Here is a 21,518-nt window from a genome sequence, read left to right on the forward strand (position 1 = left end):
GTGTAAACAGTAATACGGTAGCGTTCACTATCGATTTCCGAAATTTTATCTAGCTATGTTATAATACATATTTTTTATAGTTATATGTAATTTATTAATCAATTCATTTAATCAATATAAATCATTTTCAATAAAGATTGAATGGAAAAGTACTTGCTCCGCCAGGAATTGCCACCCGGGTTTCTGATTAATTGAACCATAAAAAAACAAGGGCTCTGTGGTGTAGTGGTAACATACTCGCCGAAAATTAGAGAGAGCAGGATAATATTTATAATGGCAGGATAAAGTGATAAATAAAGCATTATGAATCACGTTGACCAACTTCAGTCAGCTAATATGTATAACGGCAGACTAAAGTAATAAATAAAGCACGATTAATCAGTTGGACCAACTTTAGTCAGCTAATATGTATAACGGCAGACTAAAGTAATAAATAAAGCACGATTAATCAGTTTGGACCAACTTTAGTCAGCTAATATGTATAACGGCAGACTAAAGTAATAAATATAAAGCATGATTAATCAGTTTGACCAACTTTAGTCAGCTAATATGTATAACGGCTGACTAAAGTAATAAATAAAGCATGATTAATCGCTTTAAACAAATTCAGTCAGATAATAATGGTCTAATCGCTGGATAAATATAGCATTATTAATCACTTTGAACAAAATCACTACCTATTATAAATAGTGACTGTATAATAGCTGGATTTATTACTTTGGTTACATATACATTGGACAGTGAAATAAAAATATGTTGTATTTATATACTTTTGAAAGTACAGAAAACTACCCGCTAATGGATTCGAGCAGTCTAAGACGTTGGGCTTTGGGTCTGAGTTAGAGATAGCGCAGGTTCAAATCCTGTCTGTGACCGTAGCACTTTTTATCAGTACCATCGACCTTGTACTGTATCGACTCTCCCTTATTCTATTTGATAAGATCCTCGCACAGGCCAGTGGCCTATGAGGACGGATAGAATAAGGCTCAAAAGGGAATTGGCCTCTCCTAGAAAAATGAAGTATCATGGAAAACTAAAGTCTATAGGTCAATTCCTTCTCGAGATATCATTTGAGCCAACAGACAGACTAACGCTCAAAACGTTACTAGATCGTTTAAAGTAAATTCACAAAACTCTGCCTTTTATATTCGTTATTTTATTTGTAAGCTTAACAAATATACCATCTGATTCCACTAGATAAACGTTCAGCACATTGGCATTTCACAAAGGTGCATCGCCCACGAAAGCTGTAGAAAATGACGGCGCTTGCATTATTTGTCACTCACTAAACGGTTTGCACGGCAATACCCACTGATCTCGGCCAATCTCGCCACAAAGCCATCAGAAGTGATGCAAAATTGAGTGAAAAGCTATTGGCAACAGATTGTTTGTACAATCCATATGCGATCGGCATGGAGATTGCAATCAAACCGTCCCTCTCATATCAAAGTTGTGTCCTTTCAATGTTTTCCACAGAAATTGTCAAACATTGTTTTCAAGTCAAATTCAGGAAAAAAAGAAAATATTGACTTTGCTATTTACAAAAACATGTATACTAATTTATTTTTTCATATGCTACCCGAGGCTCTCGTTCTTTCATTTCATTATATAGCAGGAACGCTCTGATAATTATTCAGCACCCTTTTAGTGCCAGACAAAAAATCAAAAGTTGGTCTGAGAAATGCCAGTGATTTTTCACATAATACTACTGAAGGATGCCAGGCCTATTTCAGCCGTTTTGCAGTGTTTTACAAAAAAAATTTTAAAACTTACAAATATTGAGATATTTTCCTCCTTTTTTCATTGTTTTGCAGTAAAATAAATTCCCTTATAAAAAACTAAAAAGCAAATTATATTTCTAAATGTAATTAACTTAAAAAATTTAAAAAAGTAGACATTTTACTTACAGTTTTTTATATTTTTCCAGTTTCACATGAAAAATAGTACTTTAAAAAATTTATTTCACTATAACACATACATACTCGTATCACTTGAAAGAGGAATTAAAACTGAATACACACATAAAAAGTTTTGATTAATATTTCAAAAACCAAATGTTAAATTTTTAAAAAAGTTACATTTTCACTTTTTTGTGTTATTTACACTATTTAGTTTCTTTATAAAGCTTATAATATTTTCCACTATGAAACCATTAAAAACTGTCTGAAACTACTTTCTACATAATGTACACTTTGTAAAATAAAAAAAAAATACACACTTTTGTGCATAGGTATAAATTATAGTTAGGCGGACTTTCAGCAGACTCGTCACTCAAAGCACCATCACTCAAATCTAGTATCCGTGACTCAAATCATCTGATTCTAATACGGCAAGAACTGTATTCTCGCTAAGTGGAGATCGCGAGCGTTTCATTTTATTGAAGTTTACTTTTTATGTTAGTAAAACATTGTTAGTAAACTATTTATCAACAAACAAACACTGTGGAAGCAGCAACACAAACAACCAAACACAGAGGTTAGACGTGAACTATCAGCTGACACAACTTTGTCTGATGCAACAACCACGGCCATTTCTATCATGGGTAAACACCTGACTAACCTTACGGTATTACTATTATTATTTTTTTATGTAGATTGGTTCATTCTGATTGTTTGTATACCAACAAATTTATAACAAGTTAAAAAATGATTGCGGTATGACTTTTACTCCGAACGTCCGTGTATACGGACGTCGGCATTCTTCGGTAGTTAGACTATTCAAACGTCCGTATATACGGACGTTGGCACTAAAAGGGTTAACCGGGAGCTGAAAGTCAATTTACATTGTTTAAGCGCACTACTTGGTCTTTCTTGATATCGACAGAGACATTTCTCGTAACGAATTTATAAACAGCCGCGCCAGTTTTGGCAGAGGTTGAATTGGAAGTTATCGAAATGGATAACACTATAAAATAATTTTATTTTGTCAAACCTTGCGCATTTTTCAACTTGACACACTTAATACCACACGATAAAACATGTATATACATGTTAAATAATACTATATGCAGATTCTTAAAATTATGCTTTTGACCGTAAAGCGGTTTGGTGCTTATACAGGAAAAATTGGGTCTCAGCTCCCACACTATACGTAGTCCCTTTCAACGTACCCTAAATACATTTCATGTCGTAGACTGATCAATCCAACTGAGAAAACATATATACTAATGTTTATATACAGGGTGTCCCGTAACTTTCTGGACAAAGGTATACCACGTCATTGCTCAGGTCGAGACAAACGTATTCCACCATATGGACATGGGTCTCCGATACTTAGTTTTCCGTATGTCTATCCGTACGTGTTTTTTATAAAAAATTAATAACTTAAAAACTAATAAATTAAATTACACCAAATATGCCTCAAATGTTTTTGTGATAAAAAGGTCAGTTACTGAAAAAATATAATAAGATTTTCTTTAGTATTTTCAAATGGCAGCCATTACAACTTTGAATATCGTAAAAACCAGTTATTTTTCACAAGAATACCAGTTCTTAGAAGATTTTATCAGAAATCTAATGAGACCAAAATTATTTACATCCAATAATAAATAATTGATTTATAGCAGAATTACTGTGACAAGATTGAGAGCCACCGTTGGCTATTCGCTGAGAACCCCAATGTACACATCTGTGTTTTATGCAGCAGCATACTCATCAGCACTTATGAACGCTCTAGTCTCCATTGTTGGGACATTGACAACATAAATATTAAAAAAGAGTGGGTACAGAAGTAAACCCTGAGGATGACCACTATGGAGCTGCCTGATACTGATCTATTTTCGGCCAAGATAAACCTTCTTAATAGAAAAGAAGAAGGTTCTCTTCTGGGGAATACCCAGTCCAGAAGAGATAAAAGATCACGGAAATTACTAACCATAAAGTATTACAACCATAGAAACACAACTTTTCGATGACTGCAATTCGTCCTCTTTTTCAGTTGTCAAATCCTAAAACACAAGGTTAAGAATGCACCGAGGTAAATGATTAAAACACATGACGATGACAATATAAGTATTTTCGTCAACGTTGAATTTAATTTCTTTATTGTCAGTATATTTTTGTTTCCTTGTTGGCATGATTGATACTTTTAGAAGGTTCCACTTGAAGGGTACAGATGGAAGTCCTCGTAACGCCAATTTACTATATTAATGAAACCATTAACGTTAATTTTTCCTGTTATGCTTTAGTTATTCGTAATCCTGTTATCCTCAAAATCGACGATGATGAATTTTACACAAAGAAAATGTAGGAGGTGTAAACAAGTTTATGAGGACGTATCCCTTTCTTCATAACAAGACCTTAAGTTCCCGAGAGCTTATGAAAGTACCAGATGTAAGTCATTTGTACTTATTGCTACTGAAATTAAATACCAGTACCTCGTCACAACAATTGCATCAAAGACTTGATTCCAGCTGGTTAAAAAATGCTCTTGTCAAAACACGAAACTAATAGGTTGTTACAGTTGTTCAGATTATTCCACTCTTTCGTAAATTACTAAATAAAAATGTCAAAAGCTGTTGTGTTCAGATTAGTTACAAAATTATCGTGCGTTCCAGTTCTGTTATTACCTGTATATATGTGGGGGGCATGTTTGTGAGAGGGGGCACTCCACGCTGTCCCCCGCTTCTCACCCCGGGGGGTGTCATCTGCACCTCGTTTGTCCTGGGGGGTTCTGAAACAAAGAACAATATAGAAATGCATCATTTCATATTATGAAGCATAGAATAATAAATTTCATGTTAGTATCCCACCTTCATCTGTGCCGGTGTGATGTGTGATTGTGTTTCTCGTACTCGTAACTTCTGCTTGGGACTTGCATTCTGTGCAGTGACAACGCCTGGACTGGACTCCAAGCAGCTTTTGGGTATGTTTGAACCCTTTTCTTTCCCTTCTTTTCATATTTGTGTTCTTTATTTTTGTACAAATACCTCCCCCACCTGACGAAGAGGATAGGTTCCAATCCTCGAAACGTTGTTTATACCTTTTGTAACATATAACGATGGCAAAAGTCCGAAATCCTGTTATCCCGTCAAACATTCCAACGTCAATAACAAACTTACGTATGATAGTAAAATTTAGTAACATGAGGAACTGAACGATGTTACTTAAACGGAAATGGCGCTCTTAGAGTGGTGTTACTTTGTCTTATACCTTAAAAACAAAATCGACATGTTAGGAACAATGATTTTTAAATTACAGTAAAATCTGTTATTTAAGCATTTAAACGCGTTTAAGATATGGGTTTAACAAGAATTCACCCACAAATAGTACAAAACTCGTGTTATGGTGAATTCTCACATTAAAAATATTATCCTGTAATCATATAGCAAGAACGTAGCAAAAAAATTGTAGAGGGGGTCCAGGCAACATATTTTCTCCGTAGTAGACAAATAGTAAGGCGCAATTTCGTTCCTTAAAAAGTTCTTGACCCGTTCTTTGTTGAGAACGATCTTTCAGTAGTACATGTCAGTAATGCTGAAGTATTTAAATAATAACAATCGTTTACTAAAAAAGTGATTGAAAAAATTGAAAATTTGGGTGGGGTCCGGACCCCTTGGACCCCTTCGCTAGTTACGTCCTTGTCATGAAGTACTTTTATGAAACAAAAATAATCCTTTTGTAAATAATCACACAATTACCCATTACATTATAAAAATGTAGCCTATAGTTATTTTAATACAGGGTATTTTATTAAATTAATTGTTTACACAGTATGTCTAGCTTGAAAAATATTTCACTCTGTAGTAATTCCATCGATTTCAAGAAAAACCATGCCGTGGGCTTGTTAAACGTAAATTTTCCCTCAGCTATTGGACTGTTACATCCAAACCAAATTCACCACTCTCTGTATTCGTTGAAATGTCAGGAATATTCGAGGAAAAACCAACGAACTATATAACTGGAACGCGCACTGCCCATAAGCCACATGTTGTGTTTTCCGGTCACACACAGCTGTGCGTTTCAAGTGTATCCACGGACTTGCAGGCGCTTAAAGTGGGCAAGAACTCACCGAGTTGTGCGGCGATCAACGGGACGATACGGCATCACGCCTTTTCATGCCGAAACACAAATCATTGTTGATATTGGCATTGTTGGCAACTATTCCAGATTATTAAGTCAAGACGTCTGATCTGAGCAACTCAACTAGTTTGTTTTCTTTTTATTTGTCAATGTTAGTAATGTTAATGTTTGTTATTTCGTGACATGGTGAAGGGTCGCTCTGCGTACAACTGCACGTCCAGATGGACTAAAGGCAGCAACATTTCTTTTCACAAGTAAGTTCTTACTATATCAACCATGTCAATATCTATTTGCAACTTCCAAAATAGTAATTATCACCAATATTATTTTCTTTATTGCCAAATTATTAACTGGGTTACCCAAATAATTAAAAGTACGGTAAGACTGTTAACGAGTAAATTAATAAGCTATCATTTTTTTAATCATGAACAATAATTATATAGTTGAGTAAAACATGCTTATCACTCAATTATTTCATCCCCATTGATCCAAAATATCAATGCTGGTCGTGATACCACTTATAAATGCATAAATTTATAAATAATTGCTAAAACAATATCTACTGACCTGCTCTACTTTATAATTATTGGATGTTTGTGATTCTCAGCGACCTGTATTTTATTATTTGTTAATTTGTTTGTTTTAGATTTCCATTGAATGATGAGAATTTATTAAAAAAAGTTGATTACTGTGACAAAGAGAAAAACTTTAAGCCAATAAAACATAATCTTTTATGCAGTAAACATTTTCCCGATTATGATTACCATTTAATTTTGCCTGACACACTAAGAAAATGTCTAAAAAATGAAGAAGTTCCAACATTTCTTTTATTTTCCATCTCATATGCAACAGCCATTGGAGTTTGTACATTTTATGCAGTTTACTTTGAAATAAAATACAGTCAATAAAAAAGTATTTTTTTTTCACCTGGAAAATATTTTAATGTCTGTAATCTTCGTTTCCGGCTTTATAAGTAAAATACCAAGTCAAAATCTGTTATTTTGATATTGTACAAAAATCTGTTTTTTTTAACTAAAAATAAAAAACTACACTAAAAATCAGTTATTTTGTAATAATAAAATTATTGTGGTATCTAACAATATTATTAAGTCTAGAAGGCGTTTTAAAGTGATGTTAGATCATTACTATAATGCTAGCCATTTGGGCGGAGTGAGTTCTTGCCCATTTCCAGCGCCTGCAGACTCGGAACGCAGCCCAGGATTTCGGCTCGGTTTCTCCGGCCCAGTGCGCGTTCCATTAGTATAATTCGTTGGGAAAAACCAATCGAGAAATGTTGAAACTCCAAATCAACTTGAGAGTTCTTCCGGGTTTCAGAGTCTATCCTGACGTTAATCGTTAGATTAATTATTTTGAAAGGGTGAGATTTGGTGGAGATCAGAATTAGAATTTTATTACCACTACTTTGTCAATTCGGAGTACCTCAAGGTTCAAACTTCGACTCTTTTTTCTTACTGATTATCAATAACGGCTGAATTCTGAACAGTGATGTTCAGCTTTAAGTTGACGATATTAAGTTCCAATTCCTCAAGTTGGAAAGGTCAGATTAAGGCCATAGGATCTGATTTATGACAAACTGCCATCAATTTAATGCCCATAACCTGGGTAAAACGGTAATTTTTACTAGTGATCGTAACACCGATCCTTTTTTAACACATCTGGGGAAATAAATCAAGATAAATCCCATTATAGTGTTTTATTTCATTTTAAGTTGATCTTCCCGAGTAAACCGGGAAAGATCCCGACACAGTGGCGTACAAAGAAAATTATTTCGGGGGGGGGGAGAGGGGGGTTGACACACTGGGTTGTTTAGTAGGTATAAAATAGCCTACAAAAATATGGGCTCGGGAATCTTTCCCCGGGAAACTGATGTCCTTTATGACCTTTTAAATGTGTTCTAGCCTATAAAAACTCCTGAGTGCAATTTTAATGTTGAGGGGTGTAGCTTGGGCCCTCTGAGCCCCTCTTATATACGCCTATGCTATAACCTTATAATGACCTTAAATTTATAAAACGTTTATATTTATAATATTTTGTCTTTACATTTTTTTTATCTAAATTATTCTTTTTATTAACTTACGTATAAGTAAATCAAATTAAATCACTTAATCAGGAAATTATTTAGGGGATTTTTCGATTCAAAGGTGTATTTTTTAATTCAAAGCCAATAAGAAAACTACATTTTTTACAGAAATGAGCATAGTACATTAAATTTCAAAACTCACCTATATAGAAAGCAAAAATTAAATTACAATATAATGAAAAAATTGTCTAAAACAGTTTTAACGGTTTTGTAAGTTTTATTCATTTTTGTGTATCTATTACAATTTTGTAACCGCTTAAATACTGTTTAATGAAATGAAATATCCGTAAAACTGTCCTAATGTTCTTAAATGTTTTGAGTTTTGAGTATTGTAGATTAGTAAAATGTTCTTTATTGCTCAATATTTTGGCAACAACGCATGTTTTAATGGTTAAAAATTAAATTGGTTCTTGAATTCAATCGATTACAAACTGAAAAGTGAGACGTTAAGAGGTGTTAACGAACTAGGGGACACTCCTGCTCGACCTTCTCCCCAGCCCCATAATACATACAAAATCTAAGTATTTTTCATAATTTATGGCGATGACTAATACTTACATTATATTAAGCATATTCAAGCAGATGTAGACCTGACATCCCACCCAACTATTTAAAATATTTTTTTTTTGCAAACACGTAAAACATAATATTTTGATTATGCGCTGTGGGCCCCACATGTACCATATTCAAAATCTGACGCCATTTTTTATATGATCGTGGGGGTCCCTCTCTTATATAAGCCCATGGTCTGACACCATAATTACTTAAACAATTCAGTTTTCAGTGTCCGGCAAGATTTTACTGAGCGTACAAATGACATGCACGCCGAGACTGTGCGAATTACTCTCCCTCTCAGAGTGTCTCAAGTAAGGCCTCATTTCCCTCAAGTGGCCACGCTGGGCCTCAAGGCTGTTTTGGCCACTTGAATTTCGAGAACGCAAGCAACACACTGGCCATTCATTCATTTATTCATCCATTCATTCAATATCGTTACTGCTGTTGGCACCAATTTCAGATGTAGTAATATGATTTTATTGTTGAAAGAATTATATCGGTAATCGTTTGGAGTTAACGATATATAATTGTTAAAATGCTTCTTCAATGGCAAAATATAACGATACAATGTATGTCATACGATGTATGTATGTAACGATAACAATAAAACTTCTATGTCATGTCGTGAAATAAGATCTGTCAAACACTCATCTGTAATGTAATGGTAATAATTATACATTTCTTTGTTGCCATATTATAATCTATAATATCGCATAATATACTGTAGATCAACCTATTTTCTACAAAAGGGGTGTATATATATATATATAAAAATAAATAAAATTAAATAACAAAATGTTGCAATAGTTAACTAAAAGATTCCCAGTCTATTAAAACTAACTCTTAAAATTTAATCACGCCTAGTTTTAATAGATAATGGGTGGATCGACGAAATGTTGAGTTGCGTGGGGGATAAAAAAAGCAGCAAGATTTATGATAATTTTAGTATGATTTTCCATTTTTGTAAAAATGGAACGGATGCTAAGTTGCCTGTAAAAGGTAAGCATACTTAAGTTATATATTATTAAAGGAATGTGACGGTATAAAATGTTTGGTAAGCAAATAGTAATTTGGAAAATTGTAAGAATGGTATGTAATCATGCTTTCTTCATTAAATAATTATTGAAGATTCAAAGAATGTAATAGAATAATACCCGTAGAGAATATAAGTTGACCAGACGTGAGTCCCATAATTATATAGGATGATTAGCTTAAATAGCGCAAACTGACAATTACAAGTTCTTTGGCAGCTCAATACTTTATGGACTACTGACGCAGAGGAATAGAAAAAGGCTTTTAAGGTGGTTTAAGACTAAAGAATTCCATAGCAATAGCTTAGTTATAAGCCTATAATAAGTCAAATAGTACATCATGTGTGTAGATGCAAAAAAACTTTTGATGCAGTCAAGGACGTAGCCAGGACAAAATTGGGGGACCCCCCACTAAAACATTGAAACTTTTGAAACTTTCAAATTTAAGAAGCAAAGTAGTGAATTTTTCACAAAGTGTTTACGTCTTTGAATATGTTGTATTGACGACTGATATTCATAATTATTGTGGAGGCACCGCTTTAGTAGGCTGTGTAGGATTAATAATTGAAATTGATTAGACTTGTGTATCAATGTAATAAAAAAATGTTTTTATTGTCTGCAAAACACAGTATCGAACATAGTATACAAATCCACATTGAAAAATAATAAGATTCTTGACTTCTGAGCCATCGTATTTAGTACTTGCTCTGAAGAAACTGATATTCCGGTAGTGGACAGAAAGTAAGGCAAATGCAGTCAACCGCGCATTCCCCATTTTGTTCCTTAAACAATTCTTGGCCCGTTCCACTGTTGAGAACAATATTTCAGTAGTACATTACAGTAATATAGAATTTTTTAAATAATATCGTTTTTATAATTTAAAAAAATTGAAAATATATTGAAAATTTGGAGGGAGGTCTGGACCCCTTTGGGCCCCTTCGCTGGCTACATATTTTAAAGTATTAAACTGTATACGCCTAACAAGTTTGCAGTGTTTACAGAACTTACAGTATCACTTCATTAATTTGTCCAAATTAATTGCAACCGAAAAATATCCGGATAAACAAAGGTCCGGATAAACCGGCAATGCAATAAAACATATAAAAACAATAAAATTCTATTACCGATTATAATAAATTTATTTGTTATAAATATAACAGTAAAAAGGAGCCAACAGATTTAATTGGATTTACAGAAATTAGAGTAAATAAAAATAAAACAACAAATAAAAGAAATTCTCTTAACGGGTTAGTACAGACTAAAGGTATTTCTGAATTAATTTCGTTCAGAAATATCCTTAGTTCGTGTTTATACCCATTAGTCTGAACACGATACATGAGATGACGGGAATATAAATTACTTTGGAAACTAAATAAAAATTATTTACTCTTAAAACATTGTTCTGCTTCCACTCTGTAAAACCGATCCGGATAACTCGGAAATCCGGATTAATGAGGTCCGGATAATCGAGGTAGTACTAATCAAGGTAGTACTGATGTAGAGACCTGCTCTGCATGTTATACAGCTCTGATTGACTTCAACGGACTCGGATAATTCGGAAATCCAGATTAATGAGGTCCGGATAATCGAGGTAGTACTGATCCAAGACTTGTTCTGTATGTTATGTAGCTCTGATTGACTTTACCAACGGACTCGGATAACTCGGAGATCCAGATTAATGAGGTCCGGATAATCGAGGTAGTACTAATCAAGGTAGTACTGATGTAGAGACCTGCTCTGCATGTTATACAGCTCTGATTGACTTTTCAACGAACACGGATAATTCGGAGATCCAGATTAATGAGGTCCGGATAATCGAGTTAGTACTGATCCAGAGACTTGTTCTGTATGTTATGTAGCTCTGATTGACCTTACCAATGGACTCGGATAACTCGGAGATCCAGATAAATGGGGTCCGGATAATCGAGGTGGTACTGATCCAGAGACTTGTTCTGTATGTTATGTAGCTCTGATTGACTTTACCAACGGATTTGGATAATTCGGATAACCGGATGAATGAGGTCCGGATAATCGAGATAGTACTGAGACAGGACTTGATTGACGAGTTCTTTCCACACAACGAAGCGCCATTACGGAACAGTCGCACTTTTATATGAAGATTCTGTGCACTCTTAAAATCGCCCTTAGTAATACCGTACGAATAATCAATTTATAAATCAATTAATACAATAATTGAAATATTTTCGTTCGGAAAAGTAACAAGTGAGTAAAAAAACATTATTAATGCCGAATGCAAGCTGAAAATAACGCATAATGAATCTTTAAGATGAAATTAGGAAGGGCTAAAGTTTCCTTTTCATTACTGAAACCACCCCTTCCCCTCCTCCCAATTATCACGACCATCTTGCCTTGTTATCAGCACAGGAGCCCCTGGCGGTACTCTGCTGATATCACATTGCTTTAATTGGACATCCAGAGAGAAGCAAAAACAACACTCGACAAAGAAGTTTGAATCCAAAAATGTATACGTTTATATTTATAATATTTTGTCTTTAATTATTTCTTTGTTATCTAATTATTCTTTCTATTAGCTTACCTATAAGTAAATAAAATAAAATCTTTTAAACAGGAAATAATTTTGGGAATGTTTCGATTCAAAGGTCCATATATTAAACTGAAGCCAATAAGAAAAGTACCTTTTTGCAGAAATGGGAATTGTACATTTTAAAACTCACCTATATAGAAAGCAAAAATTAAATTACAATAAAAAACAATTGTCTAAAACTGCTTTAACGGCTTTTGTAAGTTTGATTCTTTTGTGTGTATCTATTAAAAATGTGTAACCACTTAAATATTGTTTACTGGAATTAAATATCCGTAAAACGGTCCTAATGTTCTTAAATGTGTTAAGTATTGTAGATTAGTAAAATGTCCTTTATTGCTCAATATTTTGGTAAAAACGCATGTTTACTGGTTAAAATTAATTTTGTTCTTGAATTCAATGGAATACAAACGGAAAAGTGAGACGTTAAGAGGTGTTTAACGAACTAAGGGACACTCCTGTTCGGCCTTCTTCTCAGCCCCAGAAGACATACAAAATTGAAGTATTTGTCATAATTTCTGGCGATAGCAAATACTTAAATTGTGTATTAAGTATATATAGATGAATCTGACATCCCACAAAACTATTTAAAATATGTTTTTTTGCCAACACGTTAACATATTTTGGTTATGTGCTGTGGGGCCCACATGTAACATATTCAAAATCGGACGCCATATTTTAGATGATCATAAGGCACCTCAATTTGATATATCACATGCAAAAGGTACATAAATTATTCGAGACATTTTGGAAATTTTGAGCATTGGGAGTAATAATTTTTATTTTTTCGAATACTAAAAGTTTATTCTTAATCTCAAAGAAAGGCACTTATTGCTCGAAATAACAAAAATAAATAATTTTATTTATTTTTAATATTACACTCTCGTTTCAGCCATGAAGCACACGTAATGTATTCCAGAATCCCACATTAAATGTGGATATTGCCTGATTTAATATCACTAGACTATACTGCGTTAAAATTAAAAATAATTTAGTATGTCCAGAATGTTAGAAATTCCGGACGTCTAGTAATAAATTTTAGTACGTTATAAATGGGTGCATTTACTATTTTAAATTACGAGATCTATTAAGTAGCCTATGTGTAAGCGAGACACATTCCCCTGAAGAATATCGGTACCTGACTACACATACTGAGCTTTTTAAATATCACCTCCAGAAATTTTGATTCTTGTCTCAGTTTTAAAATTAATTAGAAAAATTTGAATTTTTATCGAAATGTTCAATTTTAACTCCTTTCTTAATCAAAAACCCAGAGTAACACCCATTTATATCTCACTCGTCTAAATACTACAGATACGCATAAAGAAGAACCTAGCCAAGAAAAAATGGTAGTGAGGGGGGGTTCTGACAACTGATATTTTCTCGTAGTGGAAAGTAGGTACTTGACAAGTTTCTTTTTTGAGAACGTTCTTTCAGCAGGACATGTCAGTAATTCTGAATTATTTAAATAATAATAATCGAATACTAAAAAAGTAATTAAAACATTGGAAATTTGGGGGGTCCGGACCCCTTGGACCTCCTCGATGGCTACGTCCTTGCATATAATAGTTTGTACTATTCCGAAGTGTACGTAACTTTTCTGCTCGAACACAATATTTCAAATATTTCTAAAAATAATTAGGGTACTTTGATCGTCTAAAATACCAAATGGGGTTTTAAGAGTGTTTTCTGTGAGCACCAGTGTGGCAAGTTTCTAGTCTGTAGCAAGAACGTACCCAGGAAAAAATAATTTTGGGGGAGGTAGGGATCAAGACGACTGATATTTTTCAGTAGTGGACAGAAAGTAAAGCAATTACAGTAGTAAGGCAAGTGCAGTCGCGTATTCCCCATTTCGTTCCTTAAAATGTTATTGACCCATTTCAATGTTGAGAACGTCTTTCAGCAGTACATGTCAGTAATACTGAATTATTTGAATAAAAATAATCGTTTGCTAAAAAGCGATTTTCATTGAAAATTGAAAATTGGGGGGGGGGGTCCGAGCCCTCTGAACCCTCTCGCTAGCTACGCCCCTGGTCTGTAGCACATGTGGAAGTAGATTCCTGTAATAATGAGTTAGTGGCCTTTGCTAAAGTATATAAGCATTAAACACAGAGTACGTCTATAGATAATAATGTAGATAATAAACACGAGCAAAAAGTAAATGGAACTAATTGTTTGATGTTCATTACCTTCATGACGTCAGGGAATATTTGCAATTAATTCCGCTCCAGATATGAAGATTCAAGCTTAACATTTCTGATCACATATCATTACTCAGAAACAATGTGTATTAACGTGTATACTGTTACTAGTAGTTACCCGCGGCTTCACACGCAATTATGTAAGCTTTGCACGTTTGGTTCGAGTAAATTATATTTCCGAAGTCAATGTTGAGTTTGCCTTGCTGCTATGACCAACAAAATATATAGCCTATACTACTTCTGTTAAAAGACTACTAAGATGGGTTTTATTCTTTAAATTCATAGTAAATCCTCGATAGGAGCTTGGACTTTAATATCTGCACTACAGTACTAGGGACTGCATACTTATCCCTTGCTAAATTGTACTGTTGTTGTATATTAAAAAAGTATATTTTTACTTAAACTTTTATTTCGTGTATCTAGATATTTTCTTACTCTGTGTTGAACAGCTGTTTCAGAAAGGGTTGAAATAAGAAGTGTTGTTACTATCAAGCCTCTATGCTTTTAATACTATAAAAATAAACATATTTAAAACAGTGGTTAAAAACACGGTTGTCCTGTCATAAAAGAAAGAACAGTTGATTAAATTTAACAGACTCTGTCAATCTATACTATTATATACAAATCTTTTTCTATTTACCTGATTTTTTCGTGAACTTCTTCGACATTTTTATACTTAGTATGCTATTTGCAACCGAGAATAATCCAACAAATCAGAGATCGTTATAATCGGTACAGCTATTTTGAGCTATTAAATGGCGTAACCATTAAAATCGGTCCAGCATTTCTCGAGTTATAAATGGTGTAACTAACACGACTTTCTTTTAAATACTATACTTTTAAATACTAAGTCTCATGTACCTGTGTGTTTTACTCAATCAAGTAAAAAGTACTTGAAATTGTCCTGAAATCTTATATGGACGTTCTTAGGGTCTCTGATTAACACATAGGCGTATTCCTAATTCGAAAGTCGCCTCTGGCTACTCCCCACCGGCCTCTATGTAACAAAAAATCCTGAAACGAAAGGGCCTGTTAAATGTAATAAACTATTATCTGCAAACATTGTTTTATGACAGCACAACCATATGTTTAATTAATTTAATTACTATTTTCATTTTGTTTACATTTATAGTCTTGACGCATGCAGAAAAATTACGTACACTTGGGAAAGATACAAACTATTAAATGCGCAAGGACGTAGCCAGCGAGAAGGTCCAAGGGGTCCGGAACCCCCCAATTCTTTCAATTACATTTTTAGATAAAGATTATTATTATTTAAATAATTCAGTATTACTGGCATGTATTGCTGAAAGATCGTTCTCAACAAAGAAGCGGGTTCCTTTAAGGAACAAAATGGAGTCTTACTCTCTGCCAACTACAGGAAAATATCAGGTGTCTGGATCACCCCCAAAAATTGTTTTCCTGGCTACGTGCTTGTTTCTTTGTGGATGCGACCTTGAGTGTTTACTCCCGTCCCTTCTTCTAATACCTTGGTCATGCATATTAAGGGTAGGTCTTAATAGTTCAACTTTAATTACCAATTTAGATTGCAGAAGTGGAATCCTTGCAGTCCACAATCGCTAATTTGCAGAAATTCGTGTAATCCAAAATATTCGTGTGTTATAGTCGTGCAAAGGTCGTATCATGAGCACAAAGTTTCTTTGCAAGGACGTAGCTATCGAGGGGGTCAAGGGCTCCAGACCTCCCAACATTAAATTAATTCTTTATTAAACGATTATATATTTAAATAATTTGGTTTTACTGAAATGCACTGGAGAAAGATCGTTCTTAACAAAGAAGCGGGTTCCTTTAAGGACAAAATGGAGCCTTACTCTCTGTTTACTACGAAAAATATCACGTGTCTGGATCCCCCAAATTATTTTTGATACGTTTTTGTTTCTTTGTGGATGCGACCTTGAGTGTTTACTCTTTCGCCCTTGTCTAAAACCTTGGTCATGCATATTGAGGTTAGGTCTTAATAGTTCAACCTTAGATCTACCATTACCAATTCAGATTGCAGAAGTGGAATCCTTGCAGCCCACAATCGCTAATTTGCAGAAATTTGTGTAATCCCAAATATTCATGTATTATAGTCGTGCAAAGGTCATGAACGCAAGTTTCTTTCAATGGACGTAGCTAGCGAAGGGGTCAAGGGGTCCGGACCCCCCAATTTTAAATTACTTTTTTATTAAACGATTATTAATTTAAATAATTTGGTTTTACTGAAATGTACTGGTGAAAGATCGTTCTCAACAAAAAAGTCAAGAACTTTTTAAAGAACAAAATGGGGCCTTACTCTCTGTTTACTACGGAAAAATACCAGGTGTCTGGACCTTCCCAAATTATTTGGGTACGTTCTTGTTCCTTTTTGGATGCGACCTTGGAGTGTTTACTCCCTTCCCCTCGTCTAAAGCCTTGGTATACCCTATGATTTATCATTCCCAATTTAGACAGCACAAAACTTGCCTACGGCATGTGTAATGTTATGTACCTGGTCAGAGACTGCTGCACGACGAAGAGTCCGCCTGCCCGACGGAGGCCTACAGCGCCACAGACTGCCGCTGACCACCACAGGTCGATGTGGAGCTGTGGAGTGGTCACGGGCACATTGATTTCCCGTCACTACTCTACTTAGCGTGTCTCCCACAACTTATTTATTCAACAACCTTTCTTGTCTGATACCGCATTGTGCTGGTCAATTCCACCGGGTCCTTGCACACTACTTCCTCCACCTAACCGTGCATGATCCGTCCTTGCAAGACTGGCAACCAAAAATAGCTGTCTTGAATACTGCTATCCAAACGTGGCCCTGGATTTCCAAAACGTCCCCGTGGATGTTTTTGACTTCTGTTAAATTCATGTGAATGAAATTTAGCTCCAGTTCACTTCTCCTGGAATCTGGAGTCACGTTCGCCTGAAGAGATCCCAAAAGGTCGTTGAAGAAGAAGCTCTGGATTAACTCTTTATATCGTTTCGACATCAGAAACACCCGGACTACAAAATATAGTATAATCTGAATGATGAGGTACCTAGATTATACAAAAATCTCATCAATTGCCGAGCTGATGATATAATTAAAACCTATTCACCCGAATGTCCTACAGTAAAGTTTGATAGAAGTTCCACATAGTTCATAAATCGGTTCCAGCTAATCTAAAGATTTCCTTCCACTACAAGAATTTCTACCAATGAATGAACCGTCTTATTTCATAAGACAAATTTAAGATCATTGTTTCCTTTATTATATTTCTGAGAACTGTGTAATCTCTGAAAACCCCTTAATCTTGGAACTGTGTAATTTTTGAAAACTCCTTAATCTTAGAACCGTGTAATTTGTGAGAATTCCTTAATCTTAGAACTGTGTATAATCTGCATGATGTGATCTGTCTCCTGGACCCTCAGGTATCTGTGGTTGGCCCGGGTCATTGCCCAGCATTTTCAGCAGACTCACTTACAGCTTCCCCACTAGATAAATTAACTTTTTTACCCGAATTAATATTCCCGAAAATTGATCAAATATTTGAAAAGTACATAAGGCCCCAAGATGAACTATATTAAACAAGGTCGAATCGGAATAAAAAACCAACAAAACAATAGAGAGGTAGTCTGTTTAAATTTTGTAACAATAAAGTTAGTTTTTGTATAACTATATGATAATGACATTACATTATAAACAAATAATAATATTAAAACCCCATTTTTAAATATAGGTTGTCGTTTTTTAGACTGGTGTCATTACTTACAGAAAAACTTTTCGTTATAAGTAAGATATACGTTTTGATTAACTTCTTCAAAGTTATGGTCCATAACCTCTCTATTTTTATAAATACAAAATTTTCCCTTGTTTAGTTTCATTCATCTTATTTTTTAATGTACTTTTCAAATATTTGATCTAATTTCGGAAATCATAATTCGGGTAAAAAAGTTAGTTTATCTAATGAACAAGGACGTAGCCAAAGAGTCCGCCCCTCAAATTTAAAAATTTTTAAATGACCTTTTTAGTAAATGTTGATTATTATTATTTAAATTCAGTATTACAGATATCTACTGCTGGAAGATCGTTCTCAACATTGAAACAGGTCAAAAACATTTTAAGGAATAAAATGGGGAATGAGCGGTTGACTAAACTTGCCTTACTTTCTGTCCACTAAGGGAAAGTACCTGATACGGTTTTACAGTTTTTGTGGAATATAGGTCTAGTCTGAGCTCAAATTGAACAGCGATAAAACAGCCATCTCTTACAAAATCCAAGTATAACCATTTTGTAAGCGACCCAATACAAATTAGTGATTTATCTTTGAATTGTAAAAAAATTAGCTACGAAAAAGCGGATAAAACTGTAGGCGATCAACAGGATATTTGCCACCGTTATATGTTATAAAAGGTATAACACACCGTGTATCCCACTTACGCCTGTGTTGGTGTGATGTGTGATTGTGATTCTCGTACTTGTGTCTTGCATTGTGTGCAGTGATAACGCCTGGACTGGACTCCAAGCAGCTTTCGGGGTTGTTCGAACCCTTCTCTTTCCTTTCTTTTATTCTTTCTGTTTTGCTCTATTTTTGTATGTATTACTGCCTCATCCCACCTGACGAAGAGGATAAATTCCAATCCTCGAAACTTTATGTTGTACTTGTTGTAACGTATAAAGATATCGAGTGTCCGAAATCCTGTTATCCTTTCAAACCTTCCATCGCCAATACAAAATTTAAACAAAGAATTAAGGCAGGTGTTAATCATGTAGTTTAATTTTAGTATATTCTTGGATTTTGTGTGAAATAGTGAACCACTCTCCGAAACTGTAAATTTAAAAAAGGTGAGGTATTTCTCGTAGTATTCAACAGTACATACTTTCATTCAGAAATATGACAAATGCATTGACAATTCTGCTGTTTTACTACGTTAACAGTATTTACACACATTAACGTCACGAACCTAAGCCGTGTGAGGTTAAGCCTATTAACGCTGAAAGCGACAAGGACATGTCAGGCGTAAATGTGTACGAGGGTCACACTCGCACATGTTCTAGTGTAACTTATTGTTTGTTTTTGCTTTATCGGGAATGTTGGCCATTATTTACCTCTGCTCTGGTGTTGTTTACATACCACCACGGGCATAACGTTTTAGTCACGTGACCTCTCCTAGAGGTCCCATGTAAAGCGTAATTGTTTGCTTTCAATTCGAAAATTACGATGAAGGTGTTTCACCTATCTTCTCTCCGCCCTGCTTTTCTGGTATAATATTTTATTTATTGCTCGTTTAGGTAAATAGTTAATATTCCATTCAGTACAATTCTTTGATGATCATCCAATCCGTTTGTCATTTGTGAAGTGAACCTCGTCCATTACCTCATCACACAGAGTTGGTAGCATAGTTCAGTATCCAAGTTACTTTTAAGTTGAACCTAAGGATAATTTGGGTTATTTGACACGTTTTGACTAATAGCTTCTATGATATAGAGCCTTTTAGAGTGGAGATGTTTCCATCTGGTGGTGAAAAAAATGGAATTTAGGATAAGAACAACAACAGCAGTATTCTTTGTTTGAAGGTTATTTTTGACGATGGAAGGATTGTGAAGGAAACAGGATTTTTCCAGACATTTGCCATCGTTCAGTGAAACAAGAAATCAGTAACACTACGTTTCGAGATCTGCAATCTGATCTCTTCTTTACCTGACCAAGACCAAATCTCCTTGGTTTGGAACTTCATGAATCTCTCTTATTTGCCGTTGGTTATGGAGCTTTTACCAATTAGGTAGGAGAATACTAAACTACGAATCATCGTGTATCAGGCTTTACTAAAGATAGAGATTTAGTGGGTAGAGATTGAGGGAGAGAAAGAGAAGGGAGAGAGGGAGAGGGAGGGATGGAGAGAGAGAAAGAGGAAGAGGGAGGGAGAGAGGGAGGAAGGGAGAGAGAGGAAGGGAGGGCTAAATAGGGAAAGAGGAAAACAAAGATATAGTGAGAGGGAGGGAGGGGGAGGGAGGGTGAGAGAGAGGGAAGAGAGAGATGGGGAGGGGGGAGGAAGAAGAGAGGGAGACACCCTACGGATAGACGGGCTGACTAACTGGCAAGACTACCAAAAAGAATAGACATATTCCGTAGATAGACATCAAACTCAGTCTTTTCGATGTAAAAATCCATGCTAAATTTCAAGTCTATATTACTATACTTATAATACAGGTTAATTTGTTCTCGAGATAACCCCCTGAGTGTTGGGGCTTCAATAAAGCCTAGCTACAATTTACGGACTTGCTATAAAATATTCAATTTTTACTAGTAGTAAGGCTCTAAGATATTAACCTTTTTCACAGATATTATTCTATCATATTACCTATAAATTCGTAACTGGATCAGCATCGCTGGATTGAACTTCAAATTTGAAATACAAAATACATGATCAGTTAATACTATGAATTGTGCTACATCCAAGCCACCTACCTAGAGTCCTGAAGACGATGGGTCTGCTCTTGAACTTCTTGCCGTCCCTGACTGCGGTGACGGTGATCTGATACTGGGTGTCGGCCAGCAGACCCGAGAGAGTAACCGAGTCAGAGTTACCTGCCACCACCGCCACTACCCTGTAACTGTTAACATCTCCTGCAGTCTCTCGCCTGGTCTACTGATAGTAGGTAGTCTATAGGGAGAGGATACACAGTTCAATAGATATACTCAACATTTATGTGAACTGTCCTTAGTCGAAATGTCCAAAACCAATAGGTTTTTGAGTGGTTGAAGAACAAATTTTAAAATCCAGACTAAGTGCCAAAAAGTTTTCAGTTCATGCTAAAATGTGAGCTATGCGCCTGAAAAGGTTCAGTTAAAAGCGGATTATCTTATTTTCACTGTGGAAGTAGTTCAAACAACAGCCAGAAGAATGCGCTTTGGGCTAAGTGAACCCCCCCCCCACAATGTGAGGTAAAATCCGATCTGGTGTATTTCACCATTTGACTGCATTGTGGATTTGATCATAGAGGTTTTAGAGAATTTAGCCATATTTTACAGGATTTATGGCACAATCATTAGCACATAGCCCGTTTCATACTTT

The 21,518-nt window shown here is 35.0% G+C and overlaps 1 protein-coding gene across 3 annotated transcripts in view; it reads right to left on the bottom strand.

Annotated features, from left to right (window-relative positions):
* Positions 1–21,518, bottom strand: part of LOC124366264 — a 235,476-nt gene that overhangs the window by 23,767 nt on the left and 190,191 nt on the right. For 2 of the 3 annotated variants that reach the window (XM_046822663.1, XM_046822661.1), the window contains exons 5-6: positions 20,912–21,057; positions 4,568–4,671 (exon numbers count right to left, since the gene is read on the bottom strand). In XM_046822663.1, the coding sequence (XP_046678619.1) occupies positions 4,568–4,671; positions 20,912–21,057 (250 nt within the window). The remainder of the gene's footprint in view (positions 1–4,567; positions 4,672–20,911; positions 21,058–21,518) is intronic. The other variant, XM_046822662.1, reaches the window with a different exon arrangement.

This window comes from Homalodisca vitripennis, chromosome 7 (genome assembly GCF_021130785.1).
Source record: "Homalodisca vitripennis isolate AUS2020 chromosome 7, UT_GWSS_2.1, whole genome shotgun sequence".
Lineage (NCBI taxonomy): Eukaryota > Metazoa > Arthropoda > Insecta > Hemiptera > Cicadellidae > Homalodisca > Homalodisca vitripennis.